Source organism: Eurosta solidaginis, unplaced genomic scaffold (assembly GCF_040869045.1).
Source record: "Eurosta solidaginis isolate ZX-2024a unplaced genomic scaffold, ASM4086904v1 ctg00000623.1, whole genome shotgun sequence".
NCBI lineage: Eukaryota > Metazoa > Arthropoda > Insecta > Diptera > Tephritidae > Eurosta > Eurosta solidaginis.
In genome coordinates this window covers 446,476-473,297 of record NW_027136883.1, presented here as the reverse complement: position 1 = coordinate 473,297, position 26,822 = coordinate 446,476, and the positions used below count along the sequence as shown (strand labels likewise).

The window sequence follows — 26,822 nt, the reverse complement described above, 5'->3', positions numbered from 1 at the left end:
ATGCTAGGGGGCATCAAGAAGAACGTATTAGGAACTCTAATCGCCCAGGAAACAGTATTCGGCTGGATACTGACCGGCCAAACTGAAATAGCACCCCCTCGGAAAAGTGTGTATCATTTGTTAGCAACGTAACACTAGACAAAACTCTACGTTCATTTTGGGAATTAGAAAATGTCCCTAATAAGAGGCCATACAGTGAAGATGACGCTTATTGCGAAGAGCTGTACAGGAGAACGACGAAACGAACCGAAAAGGGAAAATATATGGTGTCACTTCCATTTAGGCAGAGTTTCCCAAACGACGTACAGTTGAGTCCATCGCTCAAAATTGCTTGCTCACAATTTTTTAGAATGGAAACTAGGTTATCAAAAGATCCACCTCTACAAAAAGAATATAATAGAGTATTAGCCGAATATGAGACCCTAGGACATATGTCGCGTATCACCGACCGCATTCACGGAGAAGAATGCAATATGTACTTTCTCCCACATCATGCCGTCAAAAAGGAGGACAGTACCACCACAAAGGTAAGAGTGGTTTTCAATGCATCTTCACGCACCACTAATGGGATCAGTCTCAACGACGTTCTCTACCCCGGTCCGGTCCTACAAAGCGACCTGACCATTTTAGTTTTACGATGGCGATTCTTTAGATATGTCTTTAATAGTGATATTGAGAAAATGTATCGCCAAATTCTACTAAATCCCGACGATACAAAATATCAGCGAATAATATTTCGCACGGATCCTTCGCACCCTACCCAACTCTATGAATTGAAGACAGTCACATTCGGAGTGAACTGTGCCCCCTACCTCGCGATCAGAACATTACTTCAGCTAGCCGATGATGTGGAAGGTAACTTTCCGGTTGCAGCCGACATCCTACGGAGGGCAATGTATGTGGATGACGTACTGACAGGGGAACACACTATAGAGGCAACGATCAGGGCGAGGGAAGAAATAACCACAGCCATGGAATCCGCGGGATTTGCTCTACGAAAATGGACGGCCAACTGCGATAAGCTCTTAGAAGGGATACCCCGAACCCATCTTCTGAATGAAGACTTTTTGACCTTCGAAGATGCAAGCATGGTCAAGGCTTTAGGTATTCATTGGAACGCCCACTCAGACAACTTCTACTTCACTACTAAGCCTATCGAAAATCAGGAAATATATACAAAGCGGTCGATACTGTCAGCTATCGCAAAATTATTCGACCCTTTAGGTTGGTTAGCCCCATTTGTTGTAATCGCAAAAATTTTAATGCAGGGCATATGGCTAGAAGGAACCGGGTGGGATGAAGATGTATCCTCAAGCTCCATGGTGCGTTGGCAAAACTTTACGGAAAGCTACCGACACATTAAACAGATTCGCATACCTCGCTGGGTGCACTTTTGACCAACGGCCAAGGTAGAAATTCATGGGTTCTGCGATGCTTCTGAAAAAGCATACGCAGCTTGTATTTATCTTCGGATAGAAATAAATAATAAATTTTTTATAAACTTGCTTTTAGCCAAGTCAAGAGTAGCGCCTGTCAAAACCATATCGCTGCCAAGATTGGAACTATGTGGCGCCGTATTACTGGCAGAAACAATGGAGGCAGTAAATAATAACCTCAACTTAGGCCAGCATGCAAACTTTTTATGGACAGACTCAACTAATGTTTTAGCGTGGATACGAAAACCGCCATGCTCATGGTCCACCTTGGTTGCTCACCGCATAACAAAAATAGTTGACCGAGTAGGAACCAATGACTGGCGGCATGTGGACTCAGCCTCCAATCCGTCAGACTTGGCAAGCAGAGGACTGCCAGCGGAAGAACTGATCAGCAATTCCCTGTGGTGGGAAGGACCGTCTTGGTTACAACAAAACGTCATCGAATGGCCCACTCAGGAATTGGACTACCACACCGTCATAGAAGAAAAACCGGTAAAGGCACACCTAGTAAAAACTAGCCGCAGCGGCGAAGACATTTTAGAGAGATTTTCCGAGTTACGTAGAGCGATAAAGGTATTATCATATGTCAGGCATTTCTACCATCGAACCCATCCTAGCAAAAAGGCATCCTTCCATGAAGAATCCCTTACCATCTCGCCAAAGGAAATTAAGTCAACCATGTCTCAGGTTATAATCAATGTCCAACGCAGCCATTTCCAGGCAGAATACGCGGCCCTCGTTGCGGATAAGTCGATACGTTCGAAGAGTGAACTACTACCACTAGCCCCATTTCTAGATTCAGATAGCCTTATAAGGACAGCCGGACGTCTAGGAGCTTCTCGCGATATGTCTTATAACGAGTGTCACCCGATAATCTTGCCATACAGCTGCCGACTGTCGATTAATCGTACAGGCTGTTCACAAGGAATCCTTACACGGAGAGAACCAACTTATGTTACGTTTGATCCGAACGCAGTATTGGATTCCCCGTGTAAAAAACATGATTAAGTCAGTAATCCATAACTGCAAAGTATGCACGATATACCGCAAACGTTCGCAATCGCAGCTGATGGGGATCCTGCCAAAAGAGCGGACTACCTACTCCCGAGCGTTCACGAACACTGGCATCGACTTTGCTGGACCATTCGAAATAAAGAATTTTCAGGGACGAGGCTGTAGGGTATCCAAAGGGTATGTCTGTTTATTTGTATGCTTCTCGACCAAGGCCATACATTTGGAAGCTACAACAGATCTGAGCACTCAGTCGTTTCTGGCAGCTTTCGCCAGTTCATTTCACGACGAAGTTGTCCGAAAAATGTTTATTCCGAAAATGGAACCAATTTTGTTGGGGCAGCGAGGTCGCTAAGAACCGAATTCAAAGCGTTTTTGACTCAGGTCCGCGACAAAACCCTAGCCTACTACTCCCATCAGGAAATCGCGTGGCACTTCATCCCCGCCGCCGCCCCCCACATGGGCGGATTGTGGGAAGCGGGAGTGAAAAGCTTTAAAAGGCATTTCAACAAGATAGCGTCTCATTGTAAATATACCTTTGAGGAATTCGCCACTTTGTTGTGCAGAATCGAGTCTTGCCTCAATTCACGACCTCTCACTCCTTCCTCAACAATCCAACCGATCTAGAGACCCTTACTCCTGGCCATTTTCTGACAGGAGGACATCTACTCGCCCCTCCTGAACCAGATACCAGTGAGAGCCCGTCTTCAGTCATCAACCGCTGGCAGAGGCTAAAGGCCCTACACCACTTATTTTGCAAGCGATGGAAAAGCGAGTATCTAATGGAGCTGCAAAAAATAAACAAATGGAAGTTCCCGAAAACCAACATGAAGGTCGGGGACTTGGTGGTCATCAAAGAAGACATCCTCCCACCAAATGAGTGGAGAATGGGCAGAGTCACCAATGTTTACCTCGGTTCCGACAATCGCATCCGCGTGGTCGACGACCGGACATCTCGAGGGCAAGTGACGAGACCCCTGGTGAAACTCGTTCTGCTCCCCTCCACTCAGGAGGAGGCTCCGACAACCTCCTCCTAATTTAACATTTAACACGCAACACATCCCACCAAAAAAAAAAAAAAACTCATACAGTCCACTGCTCACTAAAATAGAAATAAAAAAGAAGTCCGAATCGTCGGGCTCAACAATTTGATAAATTGAACAAACCTCAACCGAAAACGAGCATTCCATCTTATTACATGAGAATAAATGACATTTTACGATTATTTCACCAAGTACTTTATTATATAACTTAGTTTAACAAAAAAGAATAAAAAGGAAGGTCATATCTTATTCCAGGGGCGAGCGGGAAAACGAGGCTACGTCCCCTGCGCTCGCCTCTCCCATACTATCCGGACCGATCCCGAAAATACGGTGACGGAAGCCCGCACTACCCGCTGCCAAAAGGTGAGTTCCATAAACTGCCTGAATGACACGGGAAACTGGCTTTCTGTCTAGTCCCCCGGGAGTTTAGCCAATAGTAAGGAAAAATCCACGCGTGACATGACCCTGGAAAGGGAAAAGAAACCCGAGTGAGTTAAAGCGCAAGGGTTATCTAGATACCCATCTACTCCCTTTCACCAATCAACGCATCGACTCCTTAATGGACCACGAGGCTAACAAACAGAACAGTCACAAGACAAACGAATCAACAACGCATCCTACCGGGACAAAACTACACACATTTTAAGGTTCCGAAACCCAAACAACAGCACATCTTGCTTGACAGGTCAGATTTGTTATCGTTGCCTTTGCAACAATGAAGGATTATTTTTTCAAAAAACGAGCTATAACGATTGCATAAGGGACAAATCACATCATATTTTACATTTAACTGAACTATCAGCACCTTCCCTGCAAAAATCGCGAGTACTCCATGCATGCATGTATGGAGTACTCGCTATGGACCAACCGAGTGCTCCAAAATTAACCACAATTCATACAAAAAATATGGTTCAATTAACATTGCGATGTCCTAGGACTGGACCATATACTCCAGCTCCGCATTACATCAGAGTAATCCATGGAGTACCCACAGTCCAATAAACATCGTGTAGTGATTACAATCGTTAAAAGCGAGCAATGATCGGCTTACAATATGTTCGTGTAGAAACATGAGTTGGTCCATTGCTGCATTACAGTGGAGTATAATGGTAAGTACTCCAGTGGACCACATGATCCAACGATTTTTGCAGGGTTGTACGAGTGCGGTAGCTTACGGCAACAAAAAACAAGAATTCATTTATTGGTTTCAGGGACTGTTGGCCACATCAGAATGTGGTCAAGTAATTATTGAAATATCAACGATATACACAGGAAAAGTAACTACTTTACTAATTAATGTACTGCTATACTACAAAACACAGTCACTACTTTTACACTAATCTAGATACTATTCTAATAACTATACTCTAAACTAGTGACTACGGCGACAGAAACCACAACCGTTGGCCACCTGTTGTGAATCCTGAAGGCACTGAATGACACAAGCTGCCTTCCCATGAACGTGATCCAGATACCAATAAAAACGGTAACCGGCAAGGGCTACAGCGACGCCGTGATCCTAAGATCTGTCGGGATCACTTTCCATTCAATTCAGTAGCTCCGTACCGTATATAACCACTAACTATTAGATCTATATCAATCTAAACAGAGCACAAAATATTAGTAAACCACCTGGCAAAGTTGACATATCATGGCGACATAGTCGTAACCATATATTTACTAATCCATATCAATTGGCATCATTAGGCTGCCTTAACCTAACAATCAAAAAAAAAAAAAAAACCAAATGATGGGTGCATCAACTTTCCCAGGACATTAAGGACGTAAATTACAAATAGTTTCAAGATATTCTTTTGGCCTCAGGCACTCACCAATGTATTATTTTTTTTTATTGTTTGTTGCAAGGCTGAGGAAGTTTTAACGTCTCTGAGAAAGCGGCAAGTTTTATAACTGATTGAAGTCTGAAAGCAAATAGAAACTACTTACAAAAACACGAAAAGAAAAAAAAAAAACTATTGGTTAACATGTTTTCGAGTTTCAAGTCATCTTCAAAAGCGTATAGACATGGAGGAGTATGACTGCGTCAAACCGCTCTCTCCATTATCCAAAAACCCATTGCTTTCAGGACTAATCGTACCCAGTTATATCCGAGAAGGAGCGGTAGAACCAATCCTCCCTGTAGCCATATGCGATTATAAGAAGACTAGTCCTCTTTCGGTTCTATAAGCACTCAAATAGGGCCCGGACGCTTTTTTCATGACAGAAACACAATCGAAGGGGTTGCCAAGCCACAAAATCTATTTGAGCGCGGGGAACGGCTTTTCTAAATGGAATAAAAAATATTCTCCCAAAATTTAAACCCAACTACGGTGTAGTCGTTAAGCCCTAGTACTGCAGGTTATGGGACTCCGCATTTTTCATAAATAATTCGATTCAATCACCTGTCATCTTTTATTTCACTTGTAATCTTTTTATTCATTCATTTTTTTTTTTGGTTTTAATATTTCTTAAAAAGGATATCAAACTAATTAATCCCAACTGTACCTGAAAGGGACTATAGGGGGGTCAATTATGTCCAAATGTAGACAAAGGAGATCAGGCGGAGACCAATCTCTTTTGGGATTAATCGCACGATTTTTGGCAGGGTTATGTTTGAATATATATACCTGTAGGTAGGCACATACATATAGCATGGAAATTAGCAATTGAAATAAACACAGTATCTTGAATTAAAAACGTAGGAAAGCTATCTATGAACACCCTTTTCCTGAAATGGTTATAAGGTTACCATTGTAGGCCTTTGGTTACGAATCGTTTCGATTGTTTCACTCTAGTATTAGCCAGTACACACATACCGGTCCAGCAGCCAACGTCTTTGCCAACAACCGACGAGAACACTGGAATATGCATGTACACTTGCAATGCGCACATACCAATGACGGTATTATAGGCCAACAACACCAAAGCTTACAATGGCACACGTTTGGGACATGCCAGCTGTTATGTCAAGCTGACCATAATTATTCAACGGGTACTGCTGCAGCATTTCAATGGGAATCTAGTAACAGCTAAGAACGTCACTGATAATGAAGATAAAATCATAAGTAAGAGTAAAGAAAATGGGAAGGATTGGCGTGACCAGCGCGCTGCTATGAAGGTTAAGGTTTTGGCAAATCTACACATTAATATTCAATATTGTACTGTATTTGAGTTGCTGCACTGCTGTCAAACATTTTAGTTAACGCGACTATTATGAAATTAACGACAAATTATGAAACTAAACGTTATACAAAATACTTGCAACCAAAAATACTCTTTAGTCTGAGCAACATGAACATTAACATCCCTGCAAAACGCTCTCGTCATTCCACGTCATTTTACTAGTCATTTTACGGTCATAGGCTATATTCATAGTCACATTTGCATGGGCGTGGTAAGGTTCTGTGACTAAGTTTTTGTAGGGATTGAATACAAAGAAATTGACAACTATGACGCACTGGCTGGCTTACAAATTGTTTATTTAAAAATTAAGATGATATTTATATTATTTCTTCTTTAAACGTAAATCCACTCCCTGGTCAATTTCAAGTTCAAAATCTTCGGACGTGTCATTGAAGCCCAAGTGATAGCCACTAAGGCAATAAGAAGATAAGACCCTCAGTTGGCATTTTCAATTCCTCGGCACATTCAGTGTAGAGAATTTTTACTGTTCTGTGCAATTCATTTTTGTAAAAATTCCAAGATATCTTGTGAACACACGCGACTTTAGTATGAATACTATTCGCTATACATACATTACTTGCATGAACATATTAGAGACGTACCTCAGTGTATACGATCACCTGCTTTGATGCTGCAGATTGACAATGAGCAAGTGGGTCAGTGATGACGACGTCCAATGGGCCCGTTAAAATGCAAACTTATAATGGCCGCCACCTGCGCCTGAATCTCCGATATTGCGAACAACTGCTCCTGTTTAGATTTAGCAACGCTATTTTCTGTGGGTAATTGACCCAGCAATGACACAATTCTTTCGGCACCGCTTTTTTTTAATCAAATCGGTTTCACTCTCGTGTCGACACTTTTCTGACTTTATTTTCTGTTAAATTGTGGATTGTTCGGTATTTTCGTGTCAAATCACCAGAGTACGGTTCAGTCCAAATGAAATGTGGTATAGAGACGGACTTCCGGTTTCAACACCGTATCGTGAGTTATCGATTTTTCGATACTGTTGTTTTGCTCACCACCAGTAAGAAATAAAGGTGCATGCGACATTAAGCGGCGCGACACTTGGCGGTGCAACCCTTAGCGGCGCGACACTCAGCGGCACGACACTTTGCGGTACATACTACAGGGGTCAATTCACTAACTGAGAAAAACTGAAGAATGTTCAGTCATTGAAGACTCATCTGCCCACATAATTTACACTTTAAATTTTCATGAGATTCTGTAAATTGTTGTGCACATTGTTTCGCTGAATGAGCGCTGAGAGTAAAGGTCTTATATCAGTGAGAAAATACTCATCAAACGCCATGAAAACAAAAAGGTTTTGTCACAAAATGTCTGTCACAGAGCGTATGACTTTTGAATGTCACAATAGTGTACACTGGCTGCCAAGAAAACTCACGAAGTCTTATCAGTGAGTTCTTTTGGTTCATAGTTTCGCTTTACTGAATCATAACTCAAAGTTTATACAATTTCTTGAAACCTACAATGGACGAATAGGGCGCAGAGCACTCGCGGCATTTTTGCCTAATAGGGGCGTGTGCACTCTATGCGGCGCGATACTGCACGGAAAATTGTGTCGCTACACGTCGCATCATATGGTGCGCACTCTGCTTAGTTGGTCAACGTGGTTGTGTCGCATCGTCTGACGGTCGCTAGATCTGGTTCTATAAGAATACGTGCGGGACAGTACCGTCGCTACATGTCGCGTCGTATAGGCGCATTCAGCTTGCACGAACCCGATCGTTGAAGGCACACGAGAAATTAGGGACCATAGCCAATGAGAACGTAAAGCAATATCCTGATGGCCCGCATGCTAGGTTGCATCATTTATTATACAAAATTAACCACCAACTGCCCAATAATTCCCCGTACCTCTCACGATTCCTGTCAGTCTCTGACTGGCTCGACACCCAACCCATCATCAAATATCGACGGTCATGCATTGGTTTATCTAGCGAACCTTTCTTTCCAGATTCAACATGACTCGCTTTACGGCATTGCGTGAAAAGGCAGAGAGCATGGCACAACGATATCCCGCACCATGCCACCTATGCGAAGGCAATCACCCCCTTCGTCTATGCCCAAGGTATAGGGCGAAAACTCGCGAAGAGAGGCTAAGGGAGGTACTCGTCGAACGGCTTTGCAGCAACTGCTTGTCAATATCGCACAGCGCCGGCACATGTACCAGCCAAGGACGGTGCCATAGGTGTCAGGGAAAACACCACACAGCCCTACACATCGACGGAGAAGACCAGCCAGAAATCGACACACGACCGTGGCGTGTGCAAGTGGAGAGCGAGGAAGAAGATGAAAACTGGCTGACCCTAGATGCATCTGGCATTGAAACAGACGACCTGGAGGAAGGGGAGATTGTAGAAGTCGGAGCGGAATCTCGGACTTTGCGCCCGGCCCCCGAGGGAAACGGAAGCCAGAACTTTCCGACCTCTTCTTGCGCATGAGAAGCGCCGTGGCGCGGAATCGCGGCCTATCCGCCCATTGCTACAACAACATCAACGTGGAGCGGAATCTCGAACTTTCCGCCCACCCATACGAAAGCAACATCAGCGTGGAACGGAATATCGGTCTTTCCGTCCACCCATAAGAGAGCAACGCCAGCGGGGAGCGGATTCGCGATCCTCCCGCCGCCCTACGAGAGAACGACGCCACTTTGGAACGGAATCTCGGACTTTCCGTCCACCACCTCGACAACAACAACGGCATGGAGCGGAATCACGGACTTTCCGCCCATCCAACCAACTTCGACGCAAGCCGAACGACAAGAAAACGTCACATCGCCAAATGATTCCTGTCCGCACGGTAGCCAGAACGGCCTCTCGAGCCTCGCAGCTACCGGCATCCTTCAGAAATGGGCATTCGTCATTCGAGAAACGGTCGCCTTGAGGCCGTTCGTTTCAATCTCTCCAACTGCATTGGTAAAAATAGAGGCACTAAGACGACTTCACATGGTCCGAGCGCTGATCGACGCCTGCGCCCCAACTTCCATCATCGCGCACGACCTAGCGCGAGAACTACACTTCGGGGACGACGCCCCTGGTACTTTCCGAGGGTGCCTCCTTCGTATACGAGGTTCGCAAGGAGTAAATAAGCGGTTGACAGTGCACGCCGTTATCAAGCAAAACTTCGCGGTGATAAGTCCAACCGCAAACGTCGATCCGTCGATCGCCAGCACGTTCACGCACATGAGACTTGCGGACCCCAATTTTTACACCTCCGCGCCTGTTCGAATGATCCTCGGAGCCGACGCATACGCTGAAGTGTTGCTAACAGAAGCGCAACCAACAACGATGGGCCCCTTTTTAGCTCAAAGTAGCATCTTTGGGTGGCTCTTGTCAGGATCGTGCCCCGCATAAAGAGCAACCAGCAAACCTTATACTTTGAAAGCAAAGAATCGAACGCATACGCATATAAAAGCAAACGCATACGCAAACACAAAATAGGCAAGCGCCTTGAAGAACGAATTTATGAATTTTCAATGAATTAGTAACTTGTACATAAAAAACCAAAATAAAAGAATGTGCCAAACAAACTGAAATATCAACCATGTCTTGTTTTCGTAATTTTGCTTATTCTTTCATTCCAGCGCAAGACACAAGGATGCGAACGAAGACGAGTCGTTGGGTGAAATCGCCACCTAAGCATACATCTGTTAGAAATTAAGTCATCCCGGCCAGGGCCCGTATTACGTGTTACGATCAGTGACTGAAAACCATTTTCACTCAAGCTATAACTATGAAACTGTCAAACTTTTTTTATTAATTTTAATAAATAATGGATCTAACGATTATTGTTTGTCGCTAGTTCAAATATGCCATCAATCCGATCCACCTTTTCAGAGCTATTGTGATTTAAAAAATGAGTTTCGATCACGGATTGTAACATGTAATACGGGCCCAGGTCTTGTGGCATATCCGTTGCTTTCGAAAGGGGGCCGGCATGTTTAGGCCACCAAGCTAAATTCCTTTATCATGTCTTCGCGGATGAACCTCCCTAATCCTACACTCCTTTGGGCATATCGCCAGTCAGCCAACGCTAGCCCCATGGCGCCCACAAAGAAATCAGTCCCGCAAGAAAAGCACAGCTAATGTGCATTATTCTGGTAAGGCTAATGCCTTAACTTATAAAACGTACCCAACTTCTAAGTCCGATGTAAGACTCATATAAACCGTTTAGGCAAAAATACTAAGGCCTCACTGAGGCGTTCGTTTTTCGCATCGGCAACGCACAAGCAGGTTGGTAGTCAGCAGAACAACTAATATACCATTGTTTTGTTATGTTTTCAAATGCCTACCAATAACATGCACATATCCATGGCTGCTTAGAGCAATGAACGTACGGTACAGTTCTTATGCGGCAATTACCCAACGACGTGTGCCGTACGTACGGCCGTTTGTCGTACGAAGCACGTTTGACCGAACTCTCAAGCCCGTAGGAATCATTGTGTGCGTCTGTGTACATGTACATAACATATTTGTGTGTGTATTGTTTACAGATAAGCACTGTTGCCATTGACCATTTTGCATGCATGATTATGGAAACATCAACTTTTTCCAATTTAATTTTTGATGTTGTAAAATGCTGGAATTAATATTAATTAAATATAAATAGATTACATATTTCTAATCTGCACTTTTACATAATTATTTCGAAATATTTTCACAATTTTTCAAACTTTAATTAGGTGCTTTTGTATAAGACTGCAAACGGTCAAAAATTAGCGCACAAAAGTTTACTGGGCAACTCTGTCTAGTGAGAGAGCGATCAGCTGACACGTTCTTACGGAAAAAATCAAAATTGTTTTGATTTCTACGTTCCGGGCTACGTACGTACGGGCGTTGCACGTCGGTCAGTTTTCGTTTACATTGCACACTCATAAGATAGGTCGAGTCAGCTGACACGTTTTTTCTACGTACGTTCGTGAGTAACCACGGCTTTAGGTTTAGCATAATAACACGCGCTCAAACCTATTGCCACATATGTAAGTATATGGATGGACATATCGGTAACTATTTATATTTTTTTGTGCCAGCATTCCTCTGCTAAGGCATCTGCCTGAATGCAAGGCGATGTATGTACATCCATATACGTGCATATATACCTTACGGATTTCTTCCTATTGTGTGCGCTTTGAGCAAAGGTAATTTCCCCTCAAAACGGTTAGCTGTGTCGACTGCGGCTCGAGGGTTTTATGTCTTTTGCGAAGAACTTAACTTTTACTTTTCTGTCAACCTTCAGCAGATCAGCAGCAGCCACACCAGCGGGTAAGCCTATGTATACATATATCTAACTATAACTTATAATAAAATTTCATTTTCTATAACGCATTTAATATCATTTACATGAATTGAATTTTAATAAAATTTATAACGATTATATTACTAAAACTCGCTTTCGTTCTTTCATTCTCGATATCGACACAATCCACGGGGAGCCAGAGTTATCCAATCCCTCTGTATTGTGTTCACACTTTTTAAAGCGCTTCTTTAAAATATTGCTCATAACTTTTTGCACCGAGTCATAACTCAAAATGTATGCAAGTTATTTAAATAAAATCTTGTACAAATACTGTACCGTGGCATCTGCGCGCAAATCATGACTATAATTTAATTAGATATCTTCTAAAGTATCTTTTAAATACATTGCACTACATATGTAGCACCACGTTATAACTCGAAATCTACTAAAGCTATTTTAATGAAACATCGTAGAAATATTGCAAATAACATGCCAAATTTACAAAAAGCAAACGTTGGCAATTTTGTCGTGCTCACGCCCTATTTTTAAGGGCGCTTCAAGCTCACACCTGTGCTTAATTGCACAAATTCCCCGGCAGCAGGGTATGACTCAAGCATTTATGTACCTTTCATAATGAATATCGTAAGAAAATGGTATATACAGTATGTAAAGAATGACCACAATAGAGTGGTCTTTTAACCCAGTTTTTAAAATGAACCCACTTATAGTAACACCACTGTAATATTGCACTACACTAACACCAAGTCCTAACTCAAAAATTGTTAAAAGTTTTATATTGAAATTTGGTATAATGAATACTAAAATAATGTGTTATCGATAAGTGCAAGTGAGAGTAGTCTGAAAAAAAAATATTCACATTCAAGATGCTTTTATAAAAAGAATTTTGAAATTTTGCATTAAGTCACCAGCACCAAGCAATCAGTTTGAGCACTCCTATTGCTACGTGCTGTAGGAATGAAATGAATTTGAAAATTAAATTTGCAATTAATTTCCAAAAGTTATTAATGTGCTACAGTACTTATCAATGTGCATTTTCTTCATATAAAACTACAAACTTAATTTCAACTGTCAAATCGCTATTCAATGCAATGTTGCATTTGCTATTAGTAATAGACGCAATAAATACAACACCGTCAACTCGCCCATAGAATTCACAGCTGTCATCGTTAAAAGAGCCAAAAAGCAGAAGGAAGTGTTGTAAGGATAAGGAAAAGATATACTGCAAAGACGAATTGCAATAAAAGGTAAAAAAAGATTTAATTCTTGATTTGTTATTCGATAGCTCTTCAAGAAATATACATATTAAAATTACATACAAACGTCGCGGGTGCTTACACGATACCAGTTGCTGCTACCAACTTGACATATGCACGCTTCGTTTGATTGCATTTCAGCGAGGAAATAGGAATAAATAGAATTGGTGGTAGTAGCAAGCCAGTAACCGCAAGTCATTCAAATGTTAATCGAGTTCAAGCAATATATAACATCAATTCAGCGTAAGAGCTACTTAAGCGTATGATTGCAGGTGTCGTTTCGTGAAGCGTTCAAATGAAGTGGGCTTCATAATTCATGCAGCTGATAAATATATGCATATATGATTTGATGGTTGCATAACATTAAATATTGCATAAAATTAGGCGCTTAATACTATTTTCACACACACGGCGTATTGAATAATAAAGGCAGTTTTCTACATTAAGACGCTTATTGAGCTCAATCTTCCATACAAGATTCGAATCTATAATAATTTCATTAGTAACTAATCGAATGCCTAATGAAGTCAAAAGCACAATGCATCTCTGTTGGCAGCGTTCAGTTTCTTAGTTTTCGGTGTGTTCAGTGCTCAAAAATGTCATTTGTCAAAGTAAATGTCATTGTCTGTCATATAGCATTGTCATTTTATTCGCTTGACATTTCATCCTTCATACTAATCGAGCAGTTACTTCTGTGTGAAAGCAAACAATTTACGATTTCCTTAGAAGGTGAAATTAGATCTTTAAGTTTATTGTCATTTTATTCGCTTGACATTTCATCCTTCATACTAATCGAGCAGCTACTTATGTGTGAAAGCAAACAATTTACGATTTGATTAGAAGGTGAAATGAGATCATTAAGTTTATGTGTGAAAAGAGTATAAGATTAGCATTTCAAGTAGAAATTTTGCAATTAATGTAAAAATCATATTTTAAACACTTCAAAATGCATAAAACAATAGTCTAATGAGCTCTTCGTATTTCCATAATCTTGTTGAAATTGTCAATAATTACCTTTAAAATCTACATTTTAATGTTTACTTAAAGCAGTTGATATGCAGAGCATTTTTTCTTAATATTTGCATTGCAAGTTAATAAAGAAATGGTTTAAATGCTTCAAAAACTCAAAAAAGCAATTAAAAAATGTAACTTGCGTCGCTTTAAAAAGCGCTTCAATTTCAATATGCAATTCCTAGCTGAAGGCAAGCATGAAAAAACTAGATGGTTTTTATTACTTTGATATATTCCGATTTCAATTTTGTTTCTTTTGCCAACAAGCCAAAGTTGATTTTATATTTATACTCTTCATCATCAATGGATCCATATTTTTCAATGAAAAATGAAAAGCGCCACTCAAAGGACATTTACGCTTTCACTTTTAAAATAATCAAATCAAATATTTTATGTTACAAATATCATGCAAACATATGTACGCTCGCCCAATCAGTTGTTCTTCGGACATTGAATAATGTGTATGCCAGACGTTTAATCCTTGCTAGTCTCAGACAAAAGACAATTGAAATGTAATTTCTTTTTTAATTTTTGCGGAAACGGATATTGTCGTGGGTGCCATTTGACTTGTTGAAAAAATATAAATTTTTTTTTCACATGTGTGCATATCAAAAATATTTTCATTTGTAAATACCCTGCTCTGACATAACTGATCATTCAAGCAAGTTTATCTCGTTTATGACTGACCATTGATGAAAACAATATAAAATTGTTAGATTTTTTTTTTTACTTTAGCAGCAACGGCACCAAGTGGTTATGTTGCTGAGGGTTTGAGTTTATAAGTTCAATGCGGAATATACTTTTTTGAAAAAGAAGAATATTGAATTTGGTTGACGCTTTTTAAAGTTCTACCACAATTCTATAATTTTTCATTGCTATATCCTTAAACAACACATCTTCCAATTTCTAGTTTCACAGTTTAACTATCTGCGAAATATCAGCTTATCGAGCTATTGTTTTTCCACTCATATTCCTCTTCTGATTTTTTTTATTCCAATCATCAGCTTATAAACTACTTCTTACTGTAGCTTAGTGTTTGTAAAAGATACCATCACTCATATTCCACTTATGAATTTTTTTCTAGCTTACATCTGGCACTTACATATCTACAAGTTCCCCTATAAATCGCATTCAAAAACTTCAAGTTTATCAACTTAATCTACTTGTCAATTTTCTAGTTCTTTGCTTTCTTGTTTACCTAAACAGTCGGTTGATATTTGCTATCACCTGTCACTAGCCACTTTAACAACATCAGTGCTTTTTTCTAATACCATCAAAGCAGCAACTATTGTAATCAGCTGTTACAAAAAAGCAAGCACAAATGTAAAAGCAACAAATCCGTTCTAAAAACACTCACTTCTCACTAAAGCACATAAAAAATCATACAGCTAATCATACAGCTGTCAACACACAATTTAACACTTAGCTTTACTGCAAAAAAATAAGCACTAAACAAAAAAGCAAAAATTACAAAAAACTAACTTCAATAACGCCTGCGGTCTGGAAAAACATACTCTTTCCTATTCGCAAGCTTTTCTAACTGCTTGTCCGGCACTTTTACAAACCAACATCACTTCCATGCTGCTGTGGTCGATGCTAACTTGCATGCATGTATGTGACGACATGATTGTCATTCAATACTTTTCGCTTGAATGATGCTTTTCAATTGAATTCCGTGCCAATGCCAAATAGCAAATTTTTTTTCAGGCATTTGACAAAAAAGCGTTGCCACAGCTATTTCGTTGAGTAAAACAAAATAAGCTAGAATGCTGCCATTTGTCATTCATGTCTAGATTTCCGCTCCATACTCTTCTGCGAAAGTTTGCGCAGCCACTATTGTATTGCTAAATGCTTATCCTTACTCTATCTCCTCGTAGTAGCATTATATAGAGGATGTGATGGCCTGATTGCTATTGTATGACTCTTTAACTGCATTCATTTATTGCTTCCTTTGGATTTGAGTGGTATTGTACAGACAAGTGTTTGCTCCTTTGGGCATTGAGCTATCCGGCAGTGTTGAGTAATTCCTATCTCGTCGTTGTAAAGCGATTTTCAATTATTCAAGCGAGTGATTTCCTTTTGCCTTTGTTCTATTGGAATTTTTTCTTTTTATTTCCTTTTATTTTATTCTCAACACTTTTTCTCTTCTTTTTAAATTTACGTCCTTGCTTGCTCTTTCTTTTTAAATCGTATGGTATTTTTTTTTTTTTTTTTACTTTTGTGTTTTAGTAATGTTTCTCTATGAGCTCGCATACCTAAAATGACCAACAGCTTAGGTAGTGCAACATTGATGATAGATTATGATTGACAGAGAAAAAGTACACTTTAAACTTACTAAGTCACTGCTCAACTTTTTTGTGTCATCTTTAGCTTTACTCGTCCGATATACTGTCAGCTACTTCACTTACTCGTTTTCTTGCTTTCCAATATTACACTTTTCTTCATAAAAAAATATTTTCTAGCTGCATCAAGTCTATATTTTTTCAGCACCACCATCAAAGCACACTTGCACCTGCTCTCTCTCTCTCTCTGAATACTGCCTATCATCCACTCTTGGAACTTTACATTGCACTGGAAAATTGAATTCGTATTCAAATCAAAATGATGTATTTGCCGCCAGGCTATTGAGTTTTGGCGAGTGCCAAATTAGTGTGATCCATGTTATGTTTTCCATTGGTATTTTGTGATTTATTTTTAATTTATGTTTTAACTCACTCACTATTTTTTTTTTTTTTTTCAATTCAACAAGCGAAATGTGGTCGTCCAACCATTCAACCAGCACACCAGTCAGAGCAACCATGATTTCGTCAACCTTTCATTCCTTTATCCGACCACCCCAATCACATGCACGATGATTTTAAACTGCTGCCTTGACTATTGATGTCCGCATTTTGATGTTTAAATTTTTATACTCAGCTGAGCAGAGCTCACAGAGTATATTAACTTTGTTCGCATAACGGTAATCCGTAACGGCATAAACTAATCGAAATAGATAGACTTCTATATATCAAAATGATCTGGGTGAAAAAAGAAATTCATTTAGCCATGTCCGTCCGTCCGTCCGTCTGTCCCTCCGTCTGTAAACACGATAACTTGAGTAAATATCTTGATGAAATTTGGTATGTAGGTTCCTGGGCGCTCATCTCACATCGCTATTTAAAATGAACGAAATCGGACTACAACCACGCCCACTTTTTCGATATCGAAAATTTCGAAATACCGAAAAAGTGCGATAATTCATTACCAAAGAGGGATAAAGCGATGAAACTTGGTAGGTGCGTTGATCTTATGACGCAAAATAGAAAACTAGAAACATTTTGGACAATGGGCGTTGCACCGCCCACTTTTAAAAGAAGGTAATTTAAAAGTTTTGCAAGCAGTAATTTGGCAGTCGTTGAATATATCATGATGAAATTTGGCAGGAAGTTTACTCCTATTACTTATGTATGCTTAATAAAAATTAGCAAAATCGGATGACGAACACGCCCACTTCTAAACAATTTTTTTTAAGTCAAATTTTACCAAAATATTTAATATCTTTACAGTATAAAAGTAAATAATGTCAACAATCGATTCCAGTAATGATATGGTACAACAAAATACTAAGATGAAAGAAAATTTCCAAATGGGCGTAACTCCGCCCTTTTTCATTTAATTCGTCTAGAATACTTTTAATGCCATAAGTCGAACAAAAATTTACCAATCCTTGTGAAATTTGGTAGGGACATAGATTCTATGACGATAACTGTTTTCTGTGAAAATGGGCGAAATCGGGCTCGGCCGTTAACACGATAACTTGCGCAAAAACGATATATCTTAACTAAACTTAGTTCACATACTTATCTGAAGTCACTTTATCTTGGTATAAAATATGGCCGAAATCCGACTATGACCACGCCCACTTTTCTGATATCGAAAATTACGAAAAATGAAAAAATAATAATTCTATAACAAATATGAAAAAAGAGATGAAATATATTAACTGGATTGGTTTATCGACGCAAAATATAACTTTAGAAAAAACTTTGTAAAATGGGTGTGACACCAACCATATTAAGTAGAAGAAAATGAAAAAGTTCTGCAGGGCGAAATCGAAAGCCCTTGGGATAATGGCAGGAATACTGTTTGAGGTATGACATATATAAATAAATTAGCGGTCCCCACAGAAGATGTTCTGGGTCACCCTGGTCCACATTTTGGTCGATATCTCGAAAACGCCTTCACATATACAACTAAGGGCTACTCACTTTTAAAACCCTCATTAATACTGTCACGGATATTAGCATCACTAAATTATCCCATCACTAAGGCGATGCTAAGGCCATGCCAAGCAGTATTTACGTTAATAATCAAATCCAGTATACACATATATAAGGCAGCCCAGAGAGATGTCACACACAGATGCATTTACTTATACGCCTATATGCGCGCGAGAGACTGTAAACTACAAACATTCACATCAATAATTCAATCATTATGTATCTACATAAACGAATAAATAATTGCGTCTACACATATGTACGTATACGAGTAGCGGAGCGGCAATGCCCAAACACATGCATATATCTTATCTGAGTTGTCACAAGAGAGAGCAATAATTTGTGCACGTAGTTGTGGCTGGCGATTTTGTAGCCGAAACAACTAGTAAGTTCTGGAAATCGAAGAGCCTAGAAGTATGCAGCGTAAACTATAAAAGCGGGGCAAGCGAGTAAGAAGTAATTCAGTTTGAGTTGAGCTATCAATCTGTTTGATTAAGCACGCGATCTGGCGGCCAATAGTAGAGTTTCATTTGAGTTATCAGTCAGTTTGGTTATTAAGCCAGCGAGTAGCAAAGTATAAGTGTTATTGTGAACTACTTTAATAAAGGCCATTTTTCCATTATTCAATATTGGAGTTATTTATTCAACAGTTTAGTGATTCGAACTTAGCAGAGGATTGCAAATAAGAGGATTTGCAAGTAAATTCGTTACAATACTTTTAATTTGATACCCATATCGTACGAACACATACTAGAGTCACCCCTGGTCCACCCTTATTGCGATATCTCGAAGAGGCGTCCACCTATAGAACTAAGGCCCACTACGTTTTAAATAATCATTTACACCTTTCATTTGATACACATGTCATACAAACACATTCTAGGGTTACCGTAGGTTCATTTTGCTAAATCGTGATTTTCCCTTATTTTGTCTCCAAAGCTCTCAGCTGAGTATGTAATGTTCGGTTACACCCGAACTTAGCCTTCCTTACTTGTTTTGATTATGAATTGTTTGCTTACCGTGGCATGACGTTTGTTTGCAAATTGCACTTGGTTTGACCTCAAACTCAACTGAGACAAATCACTATTTTGCTACTGAGCATTTGTGGCTCACTCTCTAACATCGCTCAATGGAGCCAACGGAGATTACTTTTTATGCTTTGATGTGAATTTTTGCAGCACGATTTTTTTTTATATTTTAATTTTTAATAAGTGTGACTGCACTTATATACATGGATTGACCGATAATGGTACCCTACACTCGCGACATAACCCTCTCACAGCTCGACATTTATTTATTATTGCATTTTGTTACCCATTGCATGCCAATTCAAATATTTTATGAGAAAATATCATTTAAATATCGTTCGCATAGGTAAGAGGGATATGCTTTGACTGTTGGCATCAAAAACTTATTTGGATATAAAATAATAAAAAAAAAAATGTTTAAGTCAAACGGTTTTATTGAAAACAATAGTTATATTAAGTAGTAATAATACTAAAAGATAGAAAATAATTAGGTAGGTCCTAGGTACTAGTCAACACACTCCTCACCAATCTAGGGCGTTGATCAGACAATTAAATAAAAGCGTTGGGCGCGTGAAATTTCTATTGATAGTCATAAGTAAGACCAACTGAACCTTAATCAGGTTATGCTACGCCTCACATTTTTAGAAATTTCACGCTCCCAACGCTTTTACTTAATTGTCTGGTCAACGCCCTAGATTGGTGAGGAGTGTGTTGACTAGTACCTAGGACCTACCTAATTATTTTCTATCTTTTAATATTATTACTACTTAATGTAAGTATTGTTTTCAATAAAACCGTTTAACTTAAAAATTTTTAACAATTTTTGTTAACCCGCGATCTTAAAATTTTTTATTTATTTATATTATTTTTACTAAAGCGGTTCCTATTTCTGTATGTCAAATATTATTTCCAAATATGAGCCATATCGGACCACAAATACGATTTTTGTGAATATCTCGATCCATGCGCCACCTAGCGGCGATTTTTCCTTATTATTGCATTGTCATCGGGTTCTGAACTATATTCCAAGTTTCAAGATTGTAGCTTATCGGGAAGTTACTTAAATTTTAATTACAAAATTCGCGCAGGCCGGCCGGCCGTGCAGGCTGTCAAGTCAACCTAAATAAAACCGTTTCAAAATACTGCATATGCATGAATATATGTAGGATATGTGCGACGTCAAGCATACATGCGCCGATTGAGCAGCTGAGTGGTTTGCTTGCTGCTTATTGTTGGGTCAATCGTGAGAATATGCGCGAATTTTCGAATTGCGGGAAGTTATGATGGTGTTAATATTATTTTATTTTGTTTTTTTTTTTTCAATGATTTAATATTTGCATTTGTTGCGTTAATTGGCCATTTAAAACGATTTGAGCATAATGCTGTTTATACAAGAGCTTATTTATTTAATATAAAAGTGCTTGTAGTGAGCATTCAGTGATTGTATAGCAATTAAAATTCCATATGCATATGTTGGTTAGAGTTTTGACAAAATGAAGCAGACGTGCAGTGATGTGGTATACAATTAATTTTATTAAATATTTTAATTTAATTAATTTTTAAAGCCGTTCATGGGTTAAGGTTCACAACGGTTGCACTGGTTCATTAGTTAGTATGGAAAAGGTAATAACAACTGCACATTGCCTGGAAGGCAGACCAGCAACATTATTCATGGTTAAATCTGGTGTAACCAATAGAGTACACGAAACTGGACAAAGTCGAAAAGGGATAGAGACATTTATTCCACCTCAGTATGAAACTAAAACACGTAATATGGATATAGGTGCTACTAAAGTGTGTGAACCCTTCAACAAGAGTCCTCAAGAGACATAATTCCAATTTGCAGTACTGAATCAATACCAGACACACCAATGCGAGTTAGTGGATGGGGTGCAATAATGTAGCTGAACTCCGAACTACTGAACTGCCCATAGTAGTGACGCCACATTGTGCGAATATGTATAAGATGACAAAAACAACATTATCAAAAACAATGCTTTGTGCTGGACATGGTGAAAGTGATACATGTTATGGTGATTCTGGAGCACCAGGCATCGTGGGAGAAGAAATTTGTGCCGTGGTATCATTTGGGATCGGTTGTGGAACTTATGATATTCCAGGTGTATATACAGATATAACTAATGAAGAAGTTCTACAATTTATACAACATGTGATGAATTGTTAAATGTGATATTATAAATCGACTGCTAACTGGAATATCACCCCATTTTCACCACCTCACGTCAAAGCATATTGAATTTATGCTCATAGGGCATAATCGAAATGTCAACTGAGATAGGGTGATATTCCAATCAGCAATCCTAATTACAATATTCATTTTTGTATTATCTATTAATAAATACTTATTAATAAATATTATTAACAAATACTTATTTATGGTTACCATTCAATTTTTGGTGATGTGCAATAAATAAAAATAAAAATAACTAAACAAAACGTTAATCTTAAAGTCTTGACTTGTTCCCACATGTTTGAATAGTTCATGAGAACAAAAGAAAATTGCAGAATAAGTACTTTAAAACCCTGGCAAATTTACCATCTTAATATATATTGTAACGATTTCTACGGATTTCTGATATTTATGGCTTCTGTTAACGTTCGAATTGCTAAACTGTTGAATAAATCACTCCAATATTCTGTATTGCAAAATGGTCTTTATTAGACTACGTTGGGAGCAGTACAATTATACTTCGCTTCGCAATTGATAGCGTGTTTAAATCAAAACGGATCCCTTATTACTAAGCTTGCGCTGCTTTTATACTCTGTTGCCTCGTCCGCATATTTTTCCAAAGGTCTAGACGTTTCACCTTCTAGAACTCTTGTAGCTCATGCTTGGTTACCAGCTATATACGTGCATATTTGTAGTTTATAGCCATATGCATGTGTATGTGTGGGTAACTAATTCGGCTGATGACTACATGTGTGTGTGTGTGTGATAAATCTTCGTCGCCTTCTACATAAGTGTTGCTAGCTTTAATGTGGACATGTATATAAGAGTGGCTGCAACATGTTTTTGTTGTTGCGTGATTATTTACTAACAGCCTAGTGATGTCAGCATTCTCCACAATATATTTCCTTTGTATGTGTGTTTGTGACTGAACTCCTCCTAAACGACAGATGCGATATTGATGACACTTTGTGCTTATGCTCAACCCAGCTTGAGCTTGAGATGCTGTATATTAACAACTTCGTCCGTTTCATTTCTTACCTTTCCGGTAAGTGCACCTGGGGCCGATCAATTTTAAATAAGAATAACTAATGGTGTGATCTGCTTGAAATTTTGTTAAGTGGCTCCTCTTTGATTAGTTGAATATTTATATCGATGTGGCAAGTATGCTTCCGAGGCATTCTCGAACATGAAAACTGCAGCAATTATGCTAGAAGTAGGGGAAAACCCTACATGTAGGCAGACCCTTGCCAGACGCTAGATCTAGGCGTGGTCCGGAATTGGCTCTTTTTGACTACAACCAACCTTCTTGGTCATGCTCCGTAGGTTAGAGAAGCGTGTATGTATTGCACTTAACAGCTCTTTCAATCCGGTGTATTAGGAGGTTTTACCGGTCTAAAACAAAGTTTAAATTATGTATATTGGAACGATTTTCCGGCGTCTCTTGTCAAATTTGGTTTCAAGACAAAACGGTTTCGTCGTTGTGCCATCATCAGTGTCGATTTTCGTACTCGGAGAACAAAGGATGACGGAAAATCGTTCCAATATACATCATTCATCCACCCTGCCAGAAAATCAACCAATGGCGGATACAGGGGGGGGGGGGCGATCGCCCCATCAGACCTACCTGAATAAATATTGGGCGTGCTTAATTTGCCAGAAATTGAAATGCATTTTTTAGATTTCCGTAAAATTGAGATTGAATGAAATATTTCTTATCTTCTTTTGTCTGCTTGTCTAGCGAAAAAAGGTAAATAATAAATAAGTGAGTTTTGCTTTTTCCGCTTATTGCCGCAGATATGCCATGGTTTGTGAATAAATAGTGGAAACATGGTGACCTTGCAAAACATAAAAAAATTCTTCATATCACCAACCAACTTAATTTTTTTTTATAAAAGTTCCGGAACACACCTAATATGTCGTTTCATTTATGCAATATCAGAGCCACTGATGACCTGATGCGAAACTTTTATTCTCTCTCAATTCGTTTCCAGGAATGGGGCTCGAAATCAGCTGTCTGTTCATTCAATTGTAAACAAAAATTCTTCATATCACCAACCAACTTCATTTTTTTTTATAAAAGTTCCGGAACACACCTAATATGTCGTTTCATTTATGCAATATCAGAGCCACTGATGACCTGCTACGAAACTTTTATTCTCTCTCAATTCGTTTCCAGGAATGGGGCTCGAAATCAGCTGTCTGTTCATTCAATTGTAAACAAAAGTTCGTTCGTTGTAAACAAAAGTTCATTCATTTCCAAGAATGGGGTCTGAAGTCAAATTATTCATCTTTTTTTTCCTTTTTTGATTGCTGCAATAGATATAGATCCAAAATAACTCCACTTAGTTAAAGCCACAAGTGAAACTCTCTTATCAGAAACAACTAGCTTCTACCTTTGAGCTGTATAAAATCATTTCTTGATTGTTTTTTGTTCGAATTCTTTCAATTAGTTGAGCTAATTTGAGTGCTTAAAGATAAATTCGATACGTTTAATTGTAATTATGTCAAAATGGTGTTCTGAAGTTAATCATTAATTTATATTACTGACTTCCATGGCAAAAATGGATTTTGAGCTTTCGGCCATGATCGCCCCCCCTCATCTGGAGACCTGTATCCGCCCCTGAAATCAACAAAGCAAGATCAGTCAAAACAAAGTTTAAATTAGTAAAAGAAGCCTGTCTGTCACGTCGGCTGTCTAAGGATATACATATTAAGAATTTCTTAAGTCAAACCTATCGAACTAAGACACTTATTAAATTTTTTCTTTTCTTCTCCTTCCAGGGCGATTCCGAGTTCTGGCGTCGCAAGATGCGTACACTCCATCGTATAGTCGACGTCAATCGTGATGGTGTTATATCGTTCGATGATTTCAATCTGATTGCCAAATGTTTTACGGACTTGGGTCATCTTGCACCCGAGAAATCGGCCGAATTCGAACAGGTGATACGTCAAACGTGCGAAGAGCAATTTGGCGAAATAACGCCATATAATTTAATAACTGTTGAGCAGTTCCTAACCGAGTTACATCATCGTTTAAATGATAAAAAGTTGCGAAAGCGTATGGGACGTTTTTTGCCATATTTATTTAAGGTGAGTTTTGATGCAATAATTTTGAGGTTAGTTTGCAAATCTATAACAAATGTCAATTTTTCCTTTTCTTGCAGGACGTTGACTGAGATCACACAGGCCATTTGGATCTCGAACAATATAAATTGTTCTTCCTTTGCTTAGGTTTTTCGAATGAAGGCGCTGCAATATCATTTGCTGTGATAGACAAAAATGGCGATGGCCAATAGTCCTTAAAGGAATTTCTACATTTGGGACGTCAATTTTTCTTAACCGAAGATGATACAAAAATATCGAAAATGTTTTGGGATCCATTAATCGATCATTGACTTGATGAACATGCGTACACTGCTGTGTTGGAATTACTGTTGCGTGGTCGCATGCACGACATACAACGCGCACGACAAATTCTCATCACGCTCTGCATGCAAAATGTCTCGGAGCATTTTCGTAAAATTCGTAATGAAATTCATAATGACAAAACAAATGGCAATGGCAACCCTTTGCTGCTAAGACTATTTTTTTATGTGAATACGTTAGTTTTAATGACAATTACGTGGTGTTTATACGAATGTGGCGATATTAAAATTTCATTTGTTATTATATAAGAAAATTGAATAAATCGCGGAAAAAAGCGAGAAGGAAAAAGGAAACATTCAAAATATATTATCTGTTTGATTTAACTGATTTGAAAATATTTAATTGAAGAAAAAATAGAATGCTGAGACAAATTGTGTCTTAATCTATTTGTTGGGGCTATAGAATGCAGAAAAGTTTAGAAAATCTTGCTTGGTTTAAGTGATATAGGTGTTGAACCTTTTGTGTACCGATAAGTTTCGATTTTCGACTGAGGGGTTAATGATGGAATTATATATTAAATTGTGGATTAATCTACGACTATATTCTTGAAAAACAAAAGCTCTGTCATTTGGCTTGGTTCAAGAGATACATATACACGAAAGGAACAGTAATAATCGAAAACCCAATTAATCCACTTGGCGCCTTTATTGTCAACGACAGAACCTAAAATAGAATCGAGTCATAATCTAAAAGTAGGTAGCTATGTAATGCCATAAAACACTTTTTTAAATTTTACGTGATTCTAGAGATATACACAACAATCGATTGAGGCGTCAGAAGTTGTACATGAACCGGATACCTCTCGTAGCGTTTGAACCAATTACGATGGCACCTCTAATCAAATTGTATTTGAACCTACGAATAGGTAGCTATATAAAGCAACAAAAAAGTTTAGTAGGTCTTGCTTGGTTCAGGAGATATAAGGCAATGTAGGCGCTGTGTCATTTGTGTACTGATAAATTCACATTTTCGCCTTAAAGGGTTAATGATCAAACTTGATAACCAATTATGGATTAGTCTAGAGGTACGTACCTATATATTGCAAAAACAAAAACTTTGTCATTTGGCTTGGGAGAGATATATACAAATTTACAGTAGTTACGTGGGTAATTTGGAACATATAACATCTGCCTAAAAGTATGCAAAGTTTGTTTTAAATTAGAGAAAGCAACAAAATTTGACACACACACGTAGTAGTGAAAATTGTCTGTTTTTATAGTTCTGCGAGCCGGTTAATTCATCAATCTAGAAAAACGAAAAACGCGAACGGAAAAATTTGTCTGCGGCGACGACGGCATTTTTGATCTGTGGGTTTTAGAACTAAATATGTATTTATAGTTCGTAAAGTTGCGTAGTGGTGCTTCTAGGTTCAATTTTTATAATAATTATTATATATATAATCTTGCTTTATCAATTCCACAATACCCTTCCAAATAATTCTGCTGCCTGCCTTCCGTCACATCCCGGATCTATCAATTAAAATTGCGGTGTCACCAGCGGTGGGCTAAGCCTGACCATCGAGCAAAATATCTGCTTTGACGACGTGGGACCCTATAAGGTTTCTTGCCCTCAAAAGTCAGGTGAGTAAGTGTCATGGATCGAACATCAGGTTCCTGATCAGAGTGTAAAGGCATGTAACCAGTCTGAAAACTTCATCTGCAAGCACTTTGAGTAGATTTCGGCAAAGAAAAACTTAGAATT

General features: G+C 38.8%; 1 protein-coding gene across 1 annotated transcript in view; it reads left to right on the top strand.

The window, feature by feature from the left end:
* Positions 1-25,425, top strand: part of LOC137235639 (homeobox protein cut-like) — a 67,442-nt gene extending 42,017 nt beyond the window's left edge. The window contains exons 2-3 of the mRNA XM_067758533.1: positions 24,477-24,785; positions 24,860-25,425. Coding sequence (XP_067614634.1) covers positions 24,477-24,541 — 65 coding nt within the window. The 3' untranslated portion in view covers positions 24,542-24,785; positions 24,860-25,425. The remainder of the gene's footprint in view (positions 1-24,476; positions 24,786-24,859) is intronic.
* The last annotated feature ends 1,397 nt before the right edge of the window (positions 25,426-26,822 follow it).